Here is a 13,153-nt window from a genome sequence, read left to right as displayed (position 1 = left end):
GGGGAGGTCTGCGGCGTGCTGAGTGGGGTTGCTGCGGCTGTGACTGCGAATGCGAATGCGGTGATGATACAGGGCCCGGGCAGCCTGCAGGATCCGCTCGTGCAGCTTGTTGCGACCCTGCATCTCGTCGATCGCGTGCGGGTGCTCCCGATCGACTGGCATGCCTTTGTCCCGGCCACCTGCTGCAGACTCCGGAGGTGGCGGCGGTGAGTAGTGAGACATATGAGGAGCGCCACGCCTCTTCTGATCGGATGAGATCGTGGTGCCTTTGAGCTCGGCGAGGATGGCACTTCGCCGGCTTTCGGACATGCCCTCGCGTGTGAATGGACGGCCGCTCAACAAGCGATGGGAGGACGCTGCCGACGGCTTGCCGCCCTCGAGGATATGCGCGAGCTCATCTTCTGGCGAAGGCGTATTTTCGATAGGCTTCCTTTGCCTGTCGGGGCTACCGGCACCGCTAGCACTGGCACTGCCGCGCCTTGAAGTCGAGGCAAGCACGTCCATCTCCACACTCCGCTCCGACCTCCGTTCGGCCGGACGCGGCGGCGGCGGGGTGGCGATGCCGAGAAAAACGTCGACGGACGAGGAGGGGTTGACGGGCGTGGCGTACAGACGCTTCTGCGGCTGCCTCACCCGCCATGGCGGTAGGCAGCTGAGGCAGCTGCTGGTTCCCGACGAGCGCATCAGCGCGGCGGGCGACAACGAGGGGTTGCTGATGAGTGCGCTAGCGGCCATGGTTGGTCGATCGAGACGCCGATACTCGAGCGCCAAGTGTGTGAGGGTGTGACTTGTAGGCCCAGTTATCTTGGGTGCAACAGGGGGGGCTCGGTTATATGGTGTGCACTGGACTGTACATACATAGCTTATCTCTCCAGATGGAGCTGGATCGCATCATGTGTATCCATCTGATAGATGGGTTTCCTGCTTGCGTGCTATCGCCGAGCCCCATCGGCACAATGGCACCAGCCCAGTCCCAAGGGGTTACGCCACCGCTGACGTCAGAAAATTACCGAGCACCCGGCAAAAGTCGCCGAGGCCTTACTTTCTTCTGACAGAGACCTCCCCCTTCCCTGCGGACGGCGCCCTTCCAAGGCGTGGAGACGCCATGGCGGAGGCATAGGGACATGGACGAGAGGGTAGACCCATGCACCATGCCCGCACCGCTGCGTGATCCGCTCGACTTTGCAGGCGATGACGGTGGACAAGATGCACAGCAGCACGGCGCAGTACCCCGCCCCCAGGGACAGGGAGATCGAGGCGCCAGCCGGGGGGCTGCAACTGGCCTTTCCTTGGGCCTGGCCTGTTCCAAAGGCGGCGCCGGCCGCATGCAACCAGGGTTGCTAGCATTGAACCTCGGGGCTTCTCGTAAGGCATCCCTTTCCGTCTCTCCCTCAGCCTCTGGCCCGAGCTCCATAGCCGGCACACCGACGCCGGACGACGCGGTGCGCTCCACAGACTCGGATGCGCTCCTCTCGCGCCTGTCCGCCATCGCGGCCGGCTACCTGCCTCCCAACGCGTTTTCAGCCGAGCTTCTGTCCGCGGCCAGTAGCGCACAGGCTGGGTGGAAGCTCGTGCCTGGATCGCACGCGGCCGTGCCCGTCGCGTCGCATGTCGCAGCACGCAGGCCGCCCTTGATCAACGTCGGGACGTACCTGCGCTGCACGTGTATGGACAAGCGCGTCCGGGCGTCCCTCGCATCATCCGGAAGCGTAAAAGGCAAGCGGAAAGGCAAGCAGGTCATCAGCTTGGGCGCAGGCAGCGATGATCGCTTCTGGAGGCTCGCAGCGTCGACGGATCCATCGGGTAACTCGCAGCATCTTGAGCGATACGTCGAGGTCGACTTCCCCCAACTGACCGCTAGCAAAATTCGAAGCATATCGCGCTCGGCTGCCCTTGCAACTCCTCTGACGAATGGTGCAACGCCACCCTTGCCTCTGACGCAGGAGACAGGTGTGCAGATCACCATGGACGGTACAGAGCTGCATGCCGCGCGCAGCGGGTATCACCTCCTTCCGATTGACCTCCGGCATCTAGCACATCCCCCTCCTCACTCATCCTCTTCTTCTTCTGACACCGCACCCTCAGAAGCACGCGCAGTTTTACGTGAAGCCATCGACCCGAGCTTGCCGACCGTCGTCCTGCTTGAGTGTGTCCTCTCCTATCTCGAGCCGTCGACATCGGACGCGCTGCTTGGCTGGCTGCTGCGCGACTTGCTGCGCACGTGCCCGCACGTCGCGGTGCTCAGCTACGACATCTGCCTCGGCGGCGACCTGCAACAGCGCTCTGCGTCGGACGGCGAGCAGCAGGCAATTGTCTCTGAGTTCGGCCAGGTCATGCTGCAGAACTTGCGAGCGCGGCGCCTGGACATACCCGGCGCGAAAGCGACGACGCTGCCGCATATGCATGCAGAGCGGCTCCGCAGGACGCTGTCGCCATTGCCGGAACGAGAGCTAGAAGGAAATAAGCGTGAGACACCGGCGGAGGTGAGCGTGCAGGCAACGAGCTTGCGCAGCATCTGGGAAGGACTCGACGCGGGCGAACGTGATCGGTGCGTAGACCCGCTTGGTGACTGAAACTGTGTTCACTTCCTAATCGCCTATTGTTCGCTGAACGACTGGACCTTTTCGCTCCGTCCGCAGACTGTCGAAAGTCGAGGGCCTCGACGAGGTGGAAGAGCTCAATCTCCTACTCTCGCACTACTGCATCTCCGAAGGGCGACGCATTTTATGCACATGAGATACAGAGACCCGCGACGGAAGCTAACATGATACCCGAGTCCTTTTTGCCATCCGACGCAAACAAAAATGCACTAGAATTACAAGTGGCACACGCCCGTGCGATGAAATTGTGTATGAATAGACCGATACCGTGTATGAGCTTGCAGACGGGACAACGGGTCACGGTCAATCCTCATCTGTATCTACGAGGCCATTGCCAGTGGAGGTGAAGCCTGGTCGGGGTAGACATCGAAAATAGTTAGCATTTATGCGGAACAAAGCAGACTGAAGCACATGGCAGGCTCACCACTCGTCGCCCAGCCGGCCATATTCGCTTCCTCCTCGCGTTTCCGTCGGCGCTCCTTCTCCGCCTCGCTAAGCTCCGCGTCGGCCATGCGTGTCTCGGACATGGCAATGGACGGCGCGCGGCTGTGGGAGCGCGAGGATGCAGCACCTCCTGCTACCTCATCCTCGCCGCCGTCTACCTCGAATGCTGCGCGCTCGGAGAACTCTCCGCCAGGCAATTGCCCATATGTCTCGCCCCCATGCCGAGCGCCACTCTGTAGTATCGTGCTGCTCTTGGTGAGTATCCTGAAGCGCAGCCAGTTGTACAGGCCGATGCCGATGAGGGTGATGCACAGGCCGGTGATGTTGATCGGTGTCAGCTCGTCGCCGAAGATGGTGCTCGCGACGATCACCGTCAGCACCTCCTTAAAGATACCCGCGACGGAGAGCGTGACGACCGAGGTACGGCGGATCAGCGCAAACTCGCTGAGATTCATGCAGAACGCAAGCAGGCCCGGCAGCGTGATCAGGCCCAACGTGCGCAAGGAGCGGACGACGCCGTGGAAGAAAGGCCCGCCGAGGATTTTGTGCCAGTTCTCAAACGCAAGGCTCGCGCCGACGAGGCCGCAAGCCATGATCGGCGACAGCCAATAGATCGTCGCAACGGGATGGTTGAGCCCCATGCCTTCACGGTCGATGAGCATCTGTGTCAGCGCCCAGCGCAAGCCGCCCATTGCGGAGGCCGTCAGGACCTCCACTGCTCCGACCAGCACCAACTTCGTCTCGGCTGCGACCATCATGATCACGCCGGCCGTGATCAGTGCGATAATTCCCACAAGACGCCATCGGATCACTTCCAATCTGAAGAGAAAGGCGAAGAGAAGGACAAAGGCAAGGTTCGAGGACTTGCACATGGCTGCGATGGAGGAAGCTGTCAGCTCAAGGTCTCGCATGGGCCGCCTCGCATTTCGCGTCGCTCACTATAGAACGTTAACGTGATCGTCTTAAGGCTCAGATTGGACAAGCCAATGTCGACAGCAGTCGCCAGCGCACAAGGCGCGATTTTTGAGCTGTGTCAAGGTGAAGGTAAACGTCGCTTTCAGCTTTCCATCCGTACAGTGCAGGTTGTTGCAAGGATGTGCACACCCACGCCCAATCCCGGAAGCTCGGCCTTGGTCGTTGCCCGTTTGGCTTGCGTGCAATGAAGCGATCGCCGCAAAAATAAAGGAGGAGTCCAGAGAAGATGAACTGGATGATCATGTGCGCCGACGTTACGAAGAGGGGATAAGAAAATTTATAGTGCGCTGTTGAAAACATCCACTTGTTGTAGACGGATATCATCGTCGAAAAGAAGTCTTGCGGAGGCAGAACGGAATGATATCAATCAGTATACGCAAGACGCATTGAGCGAAGCATCAGAAACGCCTACTCACACCAGCTCAAAATAAGGGAGGCATTCGCCAGAGCCGAACGCCAATACTCCCTCTTTCTCTGCTCAGCCGTGTGTATCCGCAGCTCTAGACTCGCCTGTGAGCTCTTATCGCCGCCATCCATCTCCACAGTGCTGTATTCCGAGTATCCTTGTCTTCGCGACTTGCCGCCAGGACGCGTGGCGATCCTCGGCAGGTGTTGTAGCAGGGTCCCATCTAGCATCTTGTGCGAGCCTCCCACTAACCATTTCAGTGTGGGGATCTGCTCGCTGCTGCGGTGTTCATGAGCGTCAAAGCCGGCACCATAGCTCAGGAAGCCCTCATCATTGTCCTCGGATCCATCTCCTCCGTCGCCATCGTCCGAGGCTCTGGCTTTTGACGCCCTCATGCACGCCTTGGGGACCCTGCTCCCGCTCGCGACAGGTACCACCATATCGCGCTGGCTGCTACTCCGGCTCATTGACGCAAGATTTGTGTTGCTCGAGGAGGCAGACTCGTAGCCGAGGTGATTGTTGGAGCGTTGCTTGCCTTTCCAATCTGGGCCACGCAGCGGCGAAGTCTCGCGTGCTGGTCCACTGGCGAAATGGCTGCTCGCTGCCGCCGCTACTGCTCCTGCTGAGGGTATGCCAGCCAGATAATCCTGCGCCTTTGATCCAGCCCTTAAGTGCTCAGAGCTCCCTTTCGGTAAAAAGTACAGTGCCGACGATTCTTCCTCCTGGTCGCTCTCTTCTTCAGAACGGCTCATCGCGTTAGGGAGCTTCTGATCGGATGTGAGCGCGGACACCGAGCAGTCGGCGTCGGGCTGACTCTGTGTCTAAGCGTCGTCGCGACACGATGCCGTGCGCAACGACAAGAGGGTGTTCGTTTGCGGTCGCAAATATGCGTTCCTGCACTCTGAGCGGCAGACAGAGGATGTACTTGAAAGCGGCGCGCTGCCATCAGCACGGCAGCATCGCGTCTCTGCTTGCCTGCTGAGCGCGTCTGTGTATCCTCGCCAACTGAGCAGACTACGGCATGTGCTGAGCTCGACCTAGCTCAGCCTGCGTGGGACCGTGAGGCGCATGCAATGAAAGGATGGACCGCGCTTGGTTATATGGACGACCCCAAAGCCAAGTCGAGTTGAGCGCGAGCTTTGGTTGCGCTGAAAGTAACAGAGCGCGGCGAAAAGCAAGTAATCATTCACACCAGCCAGCCACCAATTGCCATCAGCGATCGAGAGGGAGAGTCATTTTGGTCTTTCTTTCTGTATTACTTTCTCCGTTGACAGAGAAGAAAGACTATAGACTTCCAGGTGTGCGTATGCATATTCAGTAATTGACATGGTTGGACTTGTCCGTCCTGTGCGCAGATGACGAGCAGGCTTGCTCTTTCTCATGCACATATACATGGTCAAAGTGTATGCAGCTGATTAGCAATATATTAAAAACAATTGCATGCCAGTATTCAGACACGCCCTTCACCGCCCAGATTGACCGACTGAAGGATTAGACGAACGCGTAGCTTCGGCCCTGCTGCAGGTCATTCAGGGAAGCAGTAGACGAACGATGCCGAAGCTTTGCAGGCGACCTGGCAAGCTCGATCGATCCTGTATCCCTCGACTCCCGTCTCGCCTGCTGCTGATGTTGCCCTTGCCGCAGCTCAAATCCCTTTGTCAGCTGCGAGTTGTGTCGAAGGCGCAGCGGCCGTGTCTCAAGCTCGTGGTCGTCATCCTCGTCCGTGTCGACGGGGATCGTCTGGACAGTCACCGGGTCGTGGTCGTCGTCGATGAACTCGACATCGTCGAGGCCAGGGCTGGTCGGCGCATCATCTGGCCCGGGCCGGTCGGATGAGTCACGCACGGGTGAGAAGACGCCTATCGATGGTGAACGAGGTGAGCGAGCGAAACTGGCCGTCAGATCTGGCGAAGGGATCGAATCGAACGCCGCAGCCGCACTTGGAGCAACATTCAGCCCGAAAGCAGGGCGCTTGCGCCGCACCTGCGGATACCGCGCTTGTACGCCGTTGACGCCACTCTCGCTGCTGTTCGATTGCCTGCGTTGCATTGTTGCAGCAGGCAGGTCGGTCGGCGTCGAGAATCTGCTCGTGAGGTCATGCAGATCCGCATGCGTGGGATTGGAATTGCTCCGGTTGCGATTGGCATCTCCAGTAAGGTTGGCAGCGGGAAGCAGGGTATCCGGCGCAAAAAAGGTCGAGTCGGCCAGCCCAGACGTTGAGGTGGTGGATAGCGGCCGTACCCCAGATGAAGCCGGTCTCGAGTTGACCACGCCGAGGCCGATGGGACTGCACGGCATCTGCAGCGATGAGGGCTCTGGTGGCAGACCAGCGGATAGCAAAGGCGAGCTGTGCTGAGACAACCCCATCGATCTGGCCCCCACCTGCCATTGCAACTGCGAAGATGTGCTCACACGCTTGGGCTGTGCGGTGGAAGGGCGTCGTGGATTCGCCTCTTCCATTGGGGATGACAACGGACCAGTTCCGGAGGCAGAGCCGCCGAAGGACAGTCTTGCAGAGTAATGGGAGCTGCCCGAGGCACCAACACCGTCTGCCACCATCTGGAGGGATTGAACGCTGCCTGGGCGCATCCTCGCCTCGCGACTCGCGGCCTTCGGAGGACGCGGAGGGGGCTTGCCTGATGGCGATAGCAGTTCACTAGATTCGCTCAACAACGACGGCGCCGACGACTCCCGCGGCCGTGCGGCCATCGAATTGGCAGAGAGCGGAAACGAGTCGTGCGTACTGGAAGAAAGCATGCCAGGGCTGTACAGTGAGTCCATGTATGCGTCCACGATTGACGAGTGGCCCGAGATCCGTGTATGCGGCGTGTGGGGAGCTTGCGAAGATTGATTGGATAGAGCAGGCGAAGGAGGCAAGCGGACATCCAGCAACATGGTGGGTCGAGCAACAGAAGGCGCTTCATTGGGCGCTTGTGACTCATCCGTGGAGGTTGCTGTTGCTGTTGGTGGTAGTGGCAACAGCGGTGGCGGCAACGGCATCAGTGTTTCGGGTGCCTCAGCAGCAGGCTGCGAGGCAGCGACAGGACCGGTCGTCTGCTGAATGTTGAGCTTCTTCCCCATATCATCCAAGCTATCTCCCTTGCTCCGGAGGGAAGGGACGCTACCCTTACGATAGACATCCGATGGCGGCGTCGCTGCCTGCTGCGCCCCCCGCCCCGCCGGAACTGGAAAGGCCCTAACCCATGGCCCAAGCCGGCGGGAGCTCGGCGGATGGTGCGGGAGATAACTGCGTGCTGCTTGCGAGTCGCGATCATGAATATTGTCGCTGCTTAGCGCTCGTATTGGCTTGCGACCCCCCAAGCCATCTGTAGACGGTTGAGGCAGAGGTCTGCACGCCATGTCTGCCTCAAATGCATACAAAGGCACAGTCGCGAGTTCTGACCTCGGAGACTGCTCGTACCTGGGGTAATCGTCGTGTGAGGCCGAATATGGAGCCGGCGACGCCATGGGCATGAATGATCCCGCGCTTCCCAGGTGGCCAGCCGAATCATCATCTATGCTTCCGGCCGCCTGTGCGTCCTTCCGCCTTTTCCCCTGGTCTGCCTGCGAAGAAAGGTAAAGTCCTGCGAGCGACATGGCGTCCATACCAGACGCAGGCTTGAATTTGCCTACAATGTGTACATCGCTGTGCACTTTTCGTTGCGACGTTGGGGAGCTGGACGGCAGAGCCCTGTCCCTTGAGCTCGACTTGAGCAGAGAGGTCCCAGTTGAGGAGCCGCTTGCTCCAAAACGCCTTTTGAGCCCGCTGAGCAGGCCATTGTTGCCCAACTTGGCGGAAGGCATCTTTTCTTTGTCATTCACACTCAGATTTCCAATCGGCACGGACGAGCTCAGAGCGATGTTGGCGTATCGGGGTGCGCTCCCTAATGACCCACCAGCCCAGCCGTGCGGTAAGAGCCCACTCGCAATAAGCTTCTCGACCACCTGATCGGTCTCATACGGCTCATCGATCGATTTTTGCTGCGAATCGCGCCGCTCCCACTCTCGTTCCCTTTCCGACAGTGACTGGGAAACGAGATTACTAGATTCGGCTTCACTGTTCGCGCTGGTCAAGACGGATATGCTGTCCATAATGTCCATCGCCCCCGAAGGTACCGCATTCAATGGCCGTCCAGGCGTGCGCGTAAGTGAATAATTCTGCATCGGCATAGGCTGCGCAAAGGGCGAGATGACGGACCGGTTCATGTCCTTCTCCCTGTCCTCCGTGGAGCTGACGCTGCCGCCGTGACCAATGGCGATCGTAAGAGCCGATGGGACCGGCAAGCTGGTAGGAGTTCCGATTTTGTATGCATTGAAAGACGTCTTAAGGTCATCGATGCCCAGCCGCGCAAACCCCAGGTCGATGGGCGACGCCTCCCGGCTGCTATAGTCTCCATCACCAAAGCACGCATTGGAGCGCGAGCTGCTGCGATCGAAACTGCCAGCGCCGCTATTTATATGCAGCTGCTGGGGTGGCGGAGGCAGTGGACCTCGTCGTAAAGAGACAGGTGTAGTGTTAACAGAAATCGTATTCACCTTCCCACTTGCCGTGTTATTACTTGCAGCTCTGGTAGCTGTCCGTGAGCTGGGTCGCTCGCGATCGTCATAAAAGGGTCGGCTCGATGCAACGCTAGCGTTTTCACGATCACTCTCCGGCTCTTCATCAACATTGAGCGTCTCGAAGAGTTCATTGGGCCGGAATTCTAGGCTGCGATCGTGCTCGTTGAAGCGCACCGGCGACGCTAGGATCGGCAGTGCATTCGTTGCTAATGAAGGTGTCGAATGCGGAGATGAACGAGCTCCGCCGTTGGTGTGCGTTGACGACGCAGTGGAGGGTGTGGTCGCCTGCGTTGTGGCGGAGAGCGGCTGAGAGGAGGACGAAGTGTTGGAGTTGATAGAAGGAACTTTGATGTCTGCTGCTGAAAAGCGCAGAAAAGACATGTCCCTGGCGCCACTTGATGGCGCTTTGTCCTTCCCTGGCAGCGCAGGTGGCGCTTGTGGCTTGGCACCAGGCGGCAGTGGCGGGAGCGGCCCGGTAGGAGGGGCTTTTCGCTGAGGAGCAGGCGCCATGCCGCTGGTGAACGACCTGATGGATCTGATGCTGCCATTGTCCGAGTCAATACTCGATCTTCCCTTGTAGCCGCCCCCATGGTCGTTTTGTGACAGCGACGATGAGAATACCGAGGCTAGCTGCGGAGGCGCTCCTGTGCTGGCTGAGCCCTTCAGCGAGGAAATGGAAGATCGCCTGTTGAGAGATGACGATCTTTGTTTTGCAGATGAGCCAGCATTCCCACCACCGCCACTGGAGCTTGCACTGGGCCGATGGCCAGTCGCGGATGGAGGTCGTGAGGAGTGCAGACCGCGATGACCACCAGCTCTCGGGGGATAAGCATTGCGTCCAACACAACTAGGATTCGGGGCATGACCTCGCGGTGAGCGGCCGTACGAATCGTCTCCGCCCGCTGACAGCGCTGAGAGCGAAGCGGAAGACGAGCTGCGTTGCAGCTTCCCGTGACTGTGCCCATGAGAGGAGCTGTGTCCATCTGCACTGCCATTGGCGCTCGACCCAGGGCCACGCTCTCGAGCAATCTCTTCGAGGAAGTGCTCGTCATTCTTTTGAACCCGCAAGGAAAGGAAAGAGCGGTCATTCAGAGCGTGAGCAATGCTCTGCGGTCGCTGAACAGCTACCGAGGAAATGCAACACTCACATTGTCCCACATGCCGTCGTCGATACTGTCGATATGAACAGTCTTGTCTCCGAACAGCGCCTTCCATCTGGCCTTTGCATCTCCAGCGCCTTTCGACAAGCTGCTGCTTCGGCTGACACTATTGCTCCCACTGGTGCTGGCATTGGTGCCGCAGTCAGTCCCTCCAGCGAGAGAGGGTCGCTGAGGACCGGACATGGCCGCGAAATGAGACGAAGGCGCCGACAAACGTAGCCGGCGGCTACGGCTTCGAGCTGTTTGTGCCCAAGGCCCTCGACGTCGATCTCAGACGGAGCAGAGGTGGAGGAGACAGCAATTGAGGCAGAAGCGTTTTGGAGTCTGAGCCAACAGGCGGCGACTCGCAGATCCGAGCGAGCGCCTTAGTCCGTGACTCGCTTTCACGAGCAACTTCCGGCACAGGCGAAGAGCAATAGATGTTCCGCAGCTAAACGTGATACGGCATGTTGAAGATAGCGCTTGCAGATATCAGAGGTGACCAACGCCGTCAATGAGACGAAGAGCGCATCGGAAACGTCTTTGCCGATCAGAGCTCCAGAGCGGCGGAAGGCGCTACCATAGATGTAGCAATCCTCGCGCGGCTCGAGTCTTCGAAACACCCGCTTCAACCTCGCATTGAAGACACAGCAGGATGATTGCGACGCAAAAGTCGCGTCGTATCAATTACCCGTTTAAAGGGACAAGTCACGCGGCCAGTTGATACAGGCTGCTGCTGATCTCTGCGTGAACGAGGTTGGAGAACGTGCTCTAGACCTGCACTGGCAGTCGCTCAGGACTGCCAAGTTAGCCAGCCAAGGGACACGCGATGAGGGCACAGACCCTGGTGAGGCCTCGTTGCGGATGCGACAGAATGAATGGAATCGTCCTGGAATGTAGATGGAATGGAACGCATAGCAGAGTAGCGTATATTAGAAAGAGGAAGCAATGTAAGCGACCAGTGTAAAGAACATGTGCTTTGGGCTCTGGATCTGGATCTGGTTGGCAGACTGGAGCACCAGCAGCAGGGCCGCAGAAATCTCCGTCGGCCTGTGCAATGCGCAGTATGAATGCACTAGAGCAGCGTGTGGGCGTGCGCCGCATGTGGGACGCGTCAGCCGCCGGGGCAACACTTCATTCCATCCTGACCATCGTCGCATGATTACCTCGCTTTCATCGCCGCCGAAAGGGCCCCGAGAGACGCCTGCCGAAAGCAATCACAATGGAAGACAATCTTGTGGACGTTGTACCTCCTGATACATACTGGTCGGCATGGCACTTGCGGTAAATCTAGTTAATTGAGTGCGCCTGTCAGGAATCGGACGGTTCTGAGTAGCGAACTAGCCACTGTTCGAGAACCAAACCTGCTCTCCAAGGCTACAAGGTTGGACGTAGTTTATAACTAATACAGTGTCCAGGATAGGGACCAAGAGGCGAGCTCATGGGCAAAAAGCCTGAGGTCAAGGCAGGATTCAGTTTGTTAACAACATTAATAAGATGACACACAGAGGGAATGCAGAAATGAAGTGGAAGCCTCGAAGTCCAGGAAGGTCCCCTTCGAAAGCTAGGAAGCCCCCCCCCGAAGTGGAACCCTGTACTCTGTCAACATACATCTAGCTATACGTATGCAGGGCGCCAGCACTCCCAACAGCGGGCCGACCATTCTGCTGGCCGTCGGCGCATGCGCCTGGGGAGCTCGTCTAATGCATGGCACACATTCGATGCAGCCTATATTAACACAGGTGGCCGGTGGAAGCGCTGAACCTACACAGAAATTCTTTCCCATGTTTCGGACATTTTGGCAAGCCAGGCCGCAGAGGTGGACCCTCCGACGTGTTTGTTGGTTCCTTGGCTTGTGGCACCTGGTGCATACAAATAGACCACCAGAATTGTATGACTGCAACTGGCGACGCAGCAGTGTGCCACTCTTACCACTTTGTGCGCTTTCGGATCCACTTTGGTTTAGGTTGAATCCACACCAAAGCGATCTCAAGCCTCGAGAGCGCCACAAAGCTAAGTTGGATCAGCATGTACAGAACCCAGAATGATGACAAACCAAGGACGGGCTAGTCATGAGCCGACAAAAGTACACATGCATATGCCTCGAGAGAGTCATCTCAGAGCATTCCTACTTCCTGATTTCTGATTCATGGGTTAGTCGCAGTTCATTCCGATTTTGCAGCAGGCTTCACAGGGTTGGTCAATTTCCTCTTGGGGAAAGGAAACCGACTTCTTGGAATAGATTTCGCACGCGGTCGCCAGCATAGCAGGCATTTTTAACATACACTTGAGCGAGAAGCCGATGAGCCTTGCCAACGAGCTTCGCTGCACTTGCAAACCGGCTGCGGCCACGCCCAGCGACCTCTCAGCGACAGGCTGCCGGCTGCCCGAGGCTGCTCGTTGGACCCCGGGACGAATGCAGCGTATGACTGTAGACGAATGTATACTCTAATTTTAGAGATCGCTTTCATAGCGCAGCTCGCTTCGTTCTTTGCTCTACCATATACATCTTGCCGCGGGTATCTGGTCTCTCGGGTCTTGACTCTCGAGAATTTCGTGATTCGACAACTGCATTCAGTTTGTGCATCGTAACATAGTCCCATGATCGACGGTGCTCGGAATTTGGACCTTGCATCCTGTTGCTTCGAAAGCTGCTATGGGCCTCTGTATTCGAACGCTCGAAGCGTTACGTATGAACCCACAGGTACCAACCCACCTTGCAAGCGAGCTTTACATGTGGAGAATGCTCGAACGGCTGACCATCACACGTCCTGTTTTCAGTGCTGATCTGAAGAAAAAAAAGCACATGTACTCCATAAACAACCGTTTGAGATCGATGGAATCCATGGGTCCCCCACAAATGCGTTTTATGACAGACTTCTTCGGGAGACGTGCTTTTCAAAGAGGGTCCAAGAGCCTTCCATACACGAATTGTCGAGCTTCAGTTATTTGTTTCCATGATGATATAAACATCCCTTGCGTACAGGACAGAAAGTCCACATCGCTCTGATCCATTTCCAGATCCTTCA

At 57.8% G+C, this 13,153-nt stretch overlaps 3 protein-coding genes across 3 annotated transcripts; 1 reads left to right on the top strand and 2 right to left on the bottom strand.

Moving 5' to 3' along the window:
* Positions 1–1,081: 1,081 nt before the first annotated feature.
* Positions 1,082–3,087, top strand: K437DRAFT_254165 (S-adenosyl-L-methionine-dependent methyltransferase). Its single transcript, XM_013389956.1, has 2 exons — positions 1,082–2,548; positions 2,640–3,087. Exons 1-2 carry the CDS (start codon positions 1,152–1,154, stop codon positions 2,734–2,736), a joined length of 1,494 nt encoding a protein of 497 aa, XP_013245410.1. The 5' UTR covers positions 1,082–1,151; the 3' UTR covers positions 2,737–3,087.
* On the bottom strand, positions 2,984–4,556 carry K437DRAFT_220499 (TPT-domain-containing protein; the record flags this gene model as incomplete). The annotated part of the gene is made up of 4 exons (XM_013389955.1): positions 2,984–3,918; positions 3,984–4,072; positions 4,153–4,357; positions 4,436–4,556. 4 exons carry the CDS (start codon positions 4,554–4,556, stop codon positions 2,984–2,986), a joined length of 1,350 nt encoding a protein of 449 aa, XP_013245409.1.
* A 1,275-nt stretch (positions 4,557–5,831) lies between these two features.
* On the bottom strand, positions 5,832–10,629 carry K437DRAFT_187935 (uncharacterized protein). Its single transcript, XM_013389954.1, has 2 exons — positions 10,134–10,629; positions 5,832–10,038 (listed from the first exon to the last, which is right to left on the bottom strand). Exons 1-2 carry the CDS (start codon positions 10,326–10,328, stop codon positions 5,917–5,919), a joined length of 4,317 nt encoding a protein of 1,438 aa, XP_013245408.1. The 5' UTR covers positions 10,329–10,629; the 3' UTR covers positions 5,832–5,916.
* Positions 10,630–13,153: the final 2,524 nt, after the last annotated feature.

Source organism: Tilletiaria anomala, assembly GCF_000711695.1.
Source record: "Tilletiaria anomala UBC 951 chromosome Unknown K437scaffold_9, whole genome shotgun sequence".
NCBI lineage: Eukaryota > Fungi > Basidiomycota > Exobasidiomycetes > Georgefischeriales > Tilletiariaceae > Tilletiaria > Tilletiaria anomala.
Note: the sequence above shows the minus strand (reverse complement) of the source record. Positions and strands in the feature narration are given on the sequence as shown.

Bases quoted from the DNA above. Each gene is read 5' to 3' on its own strand.
- K437DRAFT_254165 (XM_013389956.1), top strand. From the start codon at position 1,152: ATGCCCGCACCGCTGCGTGATCCGCTCGACTTTGCAGGCGATGACGGT. The intron at 2,549-2,639 runs GTGCGTAGACCC...CTCCGTCCGCAG, and splicing joins GACGCGGGCGAACGTGATCG to ACTGTCGAAAGTCGAGGGCC.
- K437DRAFT_187935 (XM_013389954.1), bottom strand. From the start codon at position 10,328: ATGTCCGGTCCTCAGCGACCCTCTCTCGCTGGAGGGACTGACTGCGGC. The intron at 10,039-10,133 runs GTGAGTGTTGCA...CGGGTTCAAAAG, and splicing joins ACGACGGCATGTGGGACAAT to AATGACGAGCACTTCCTCGA.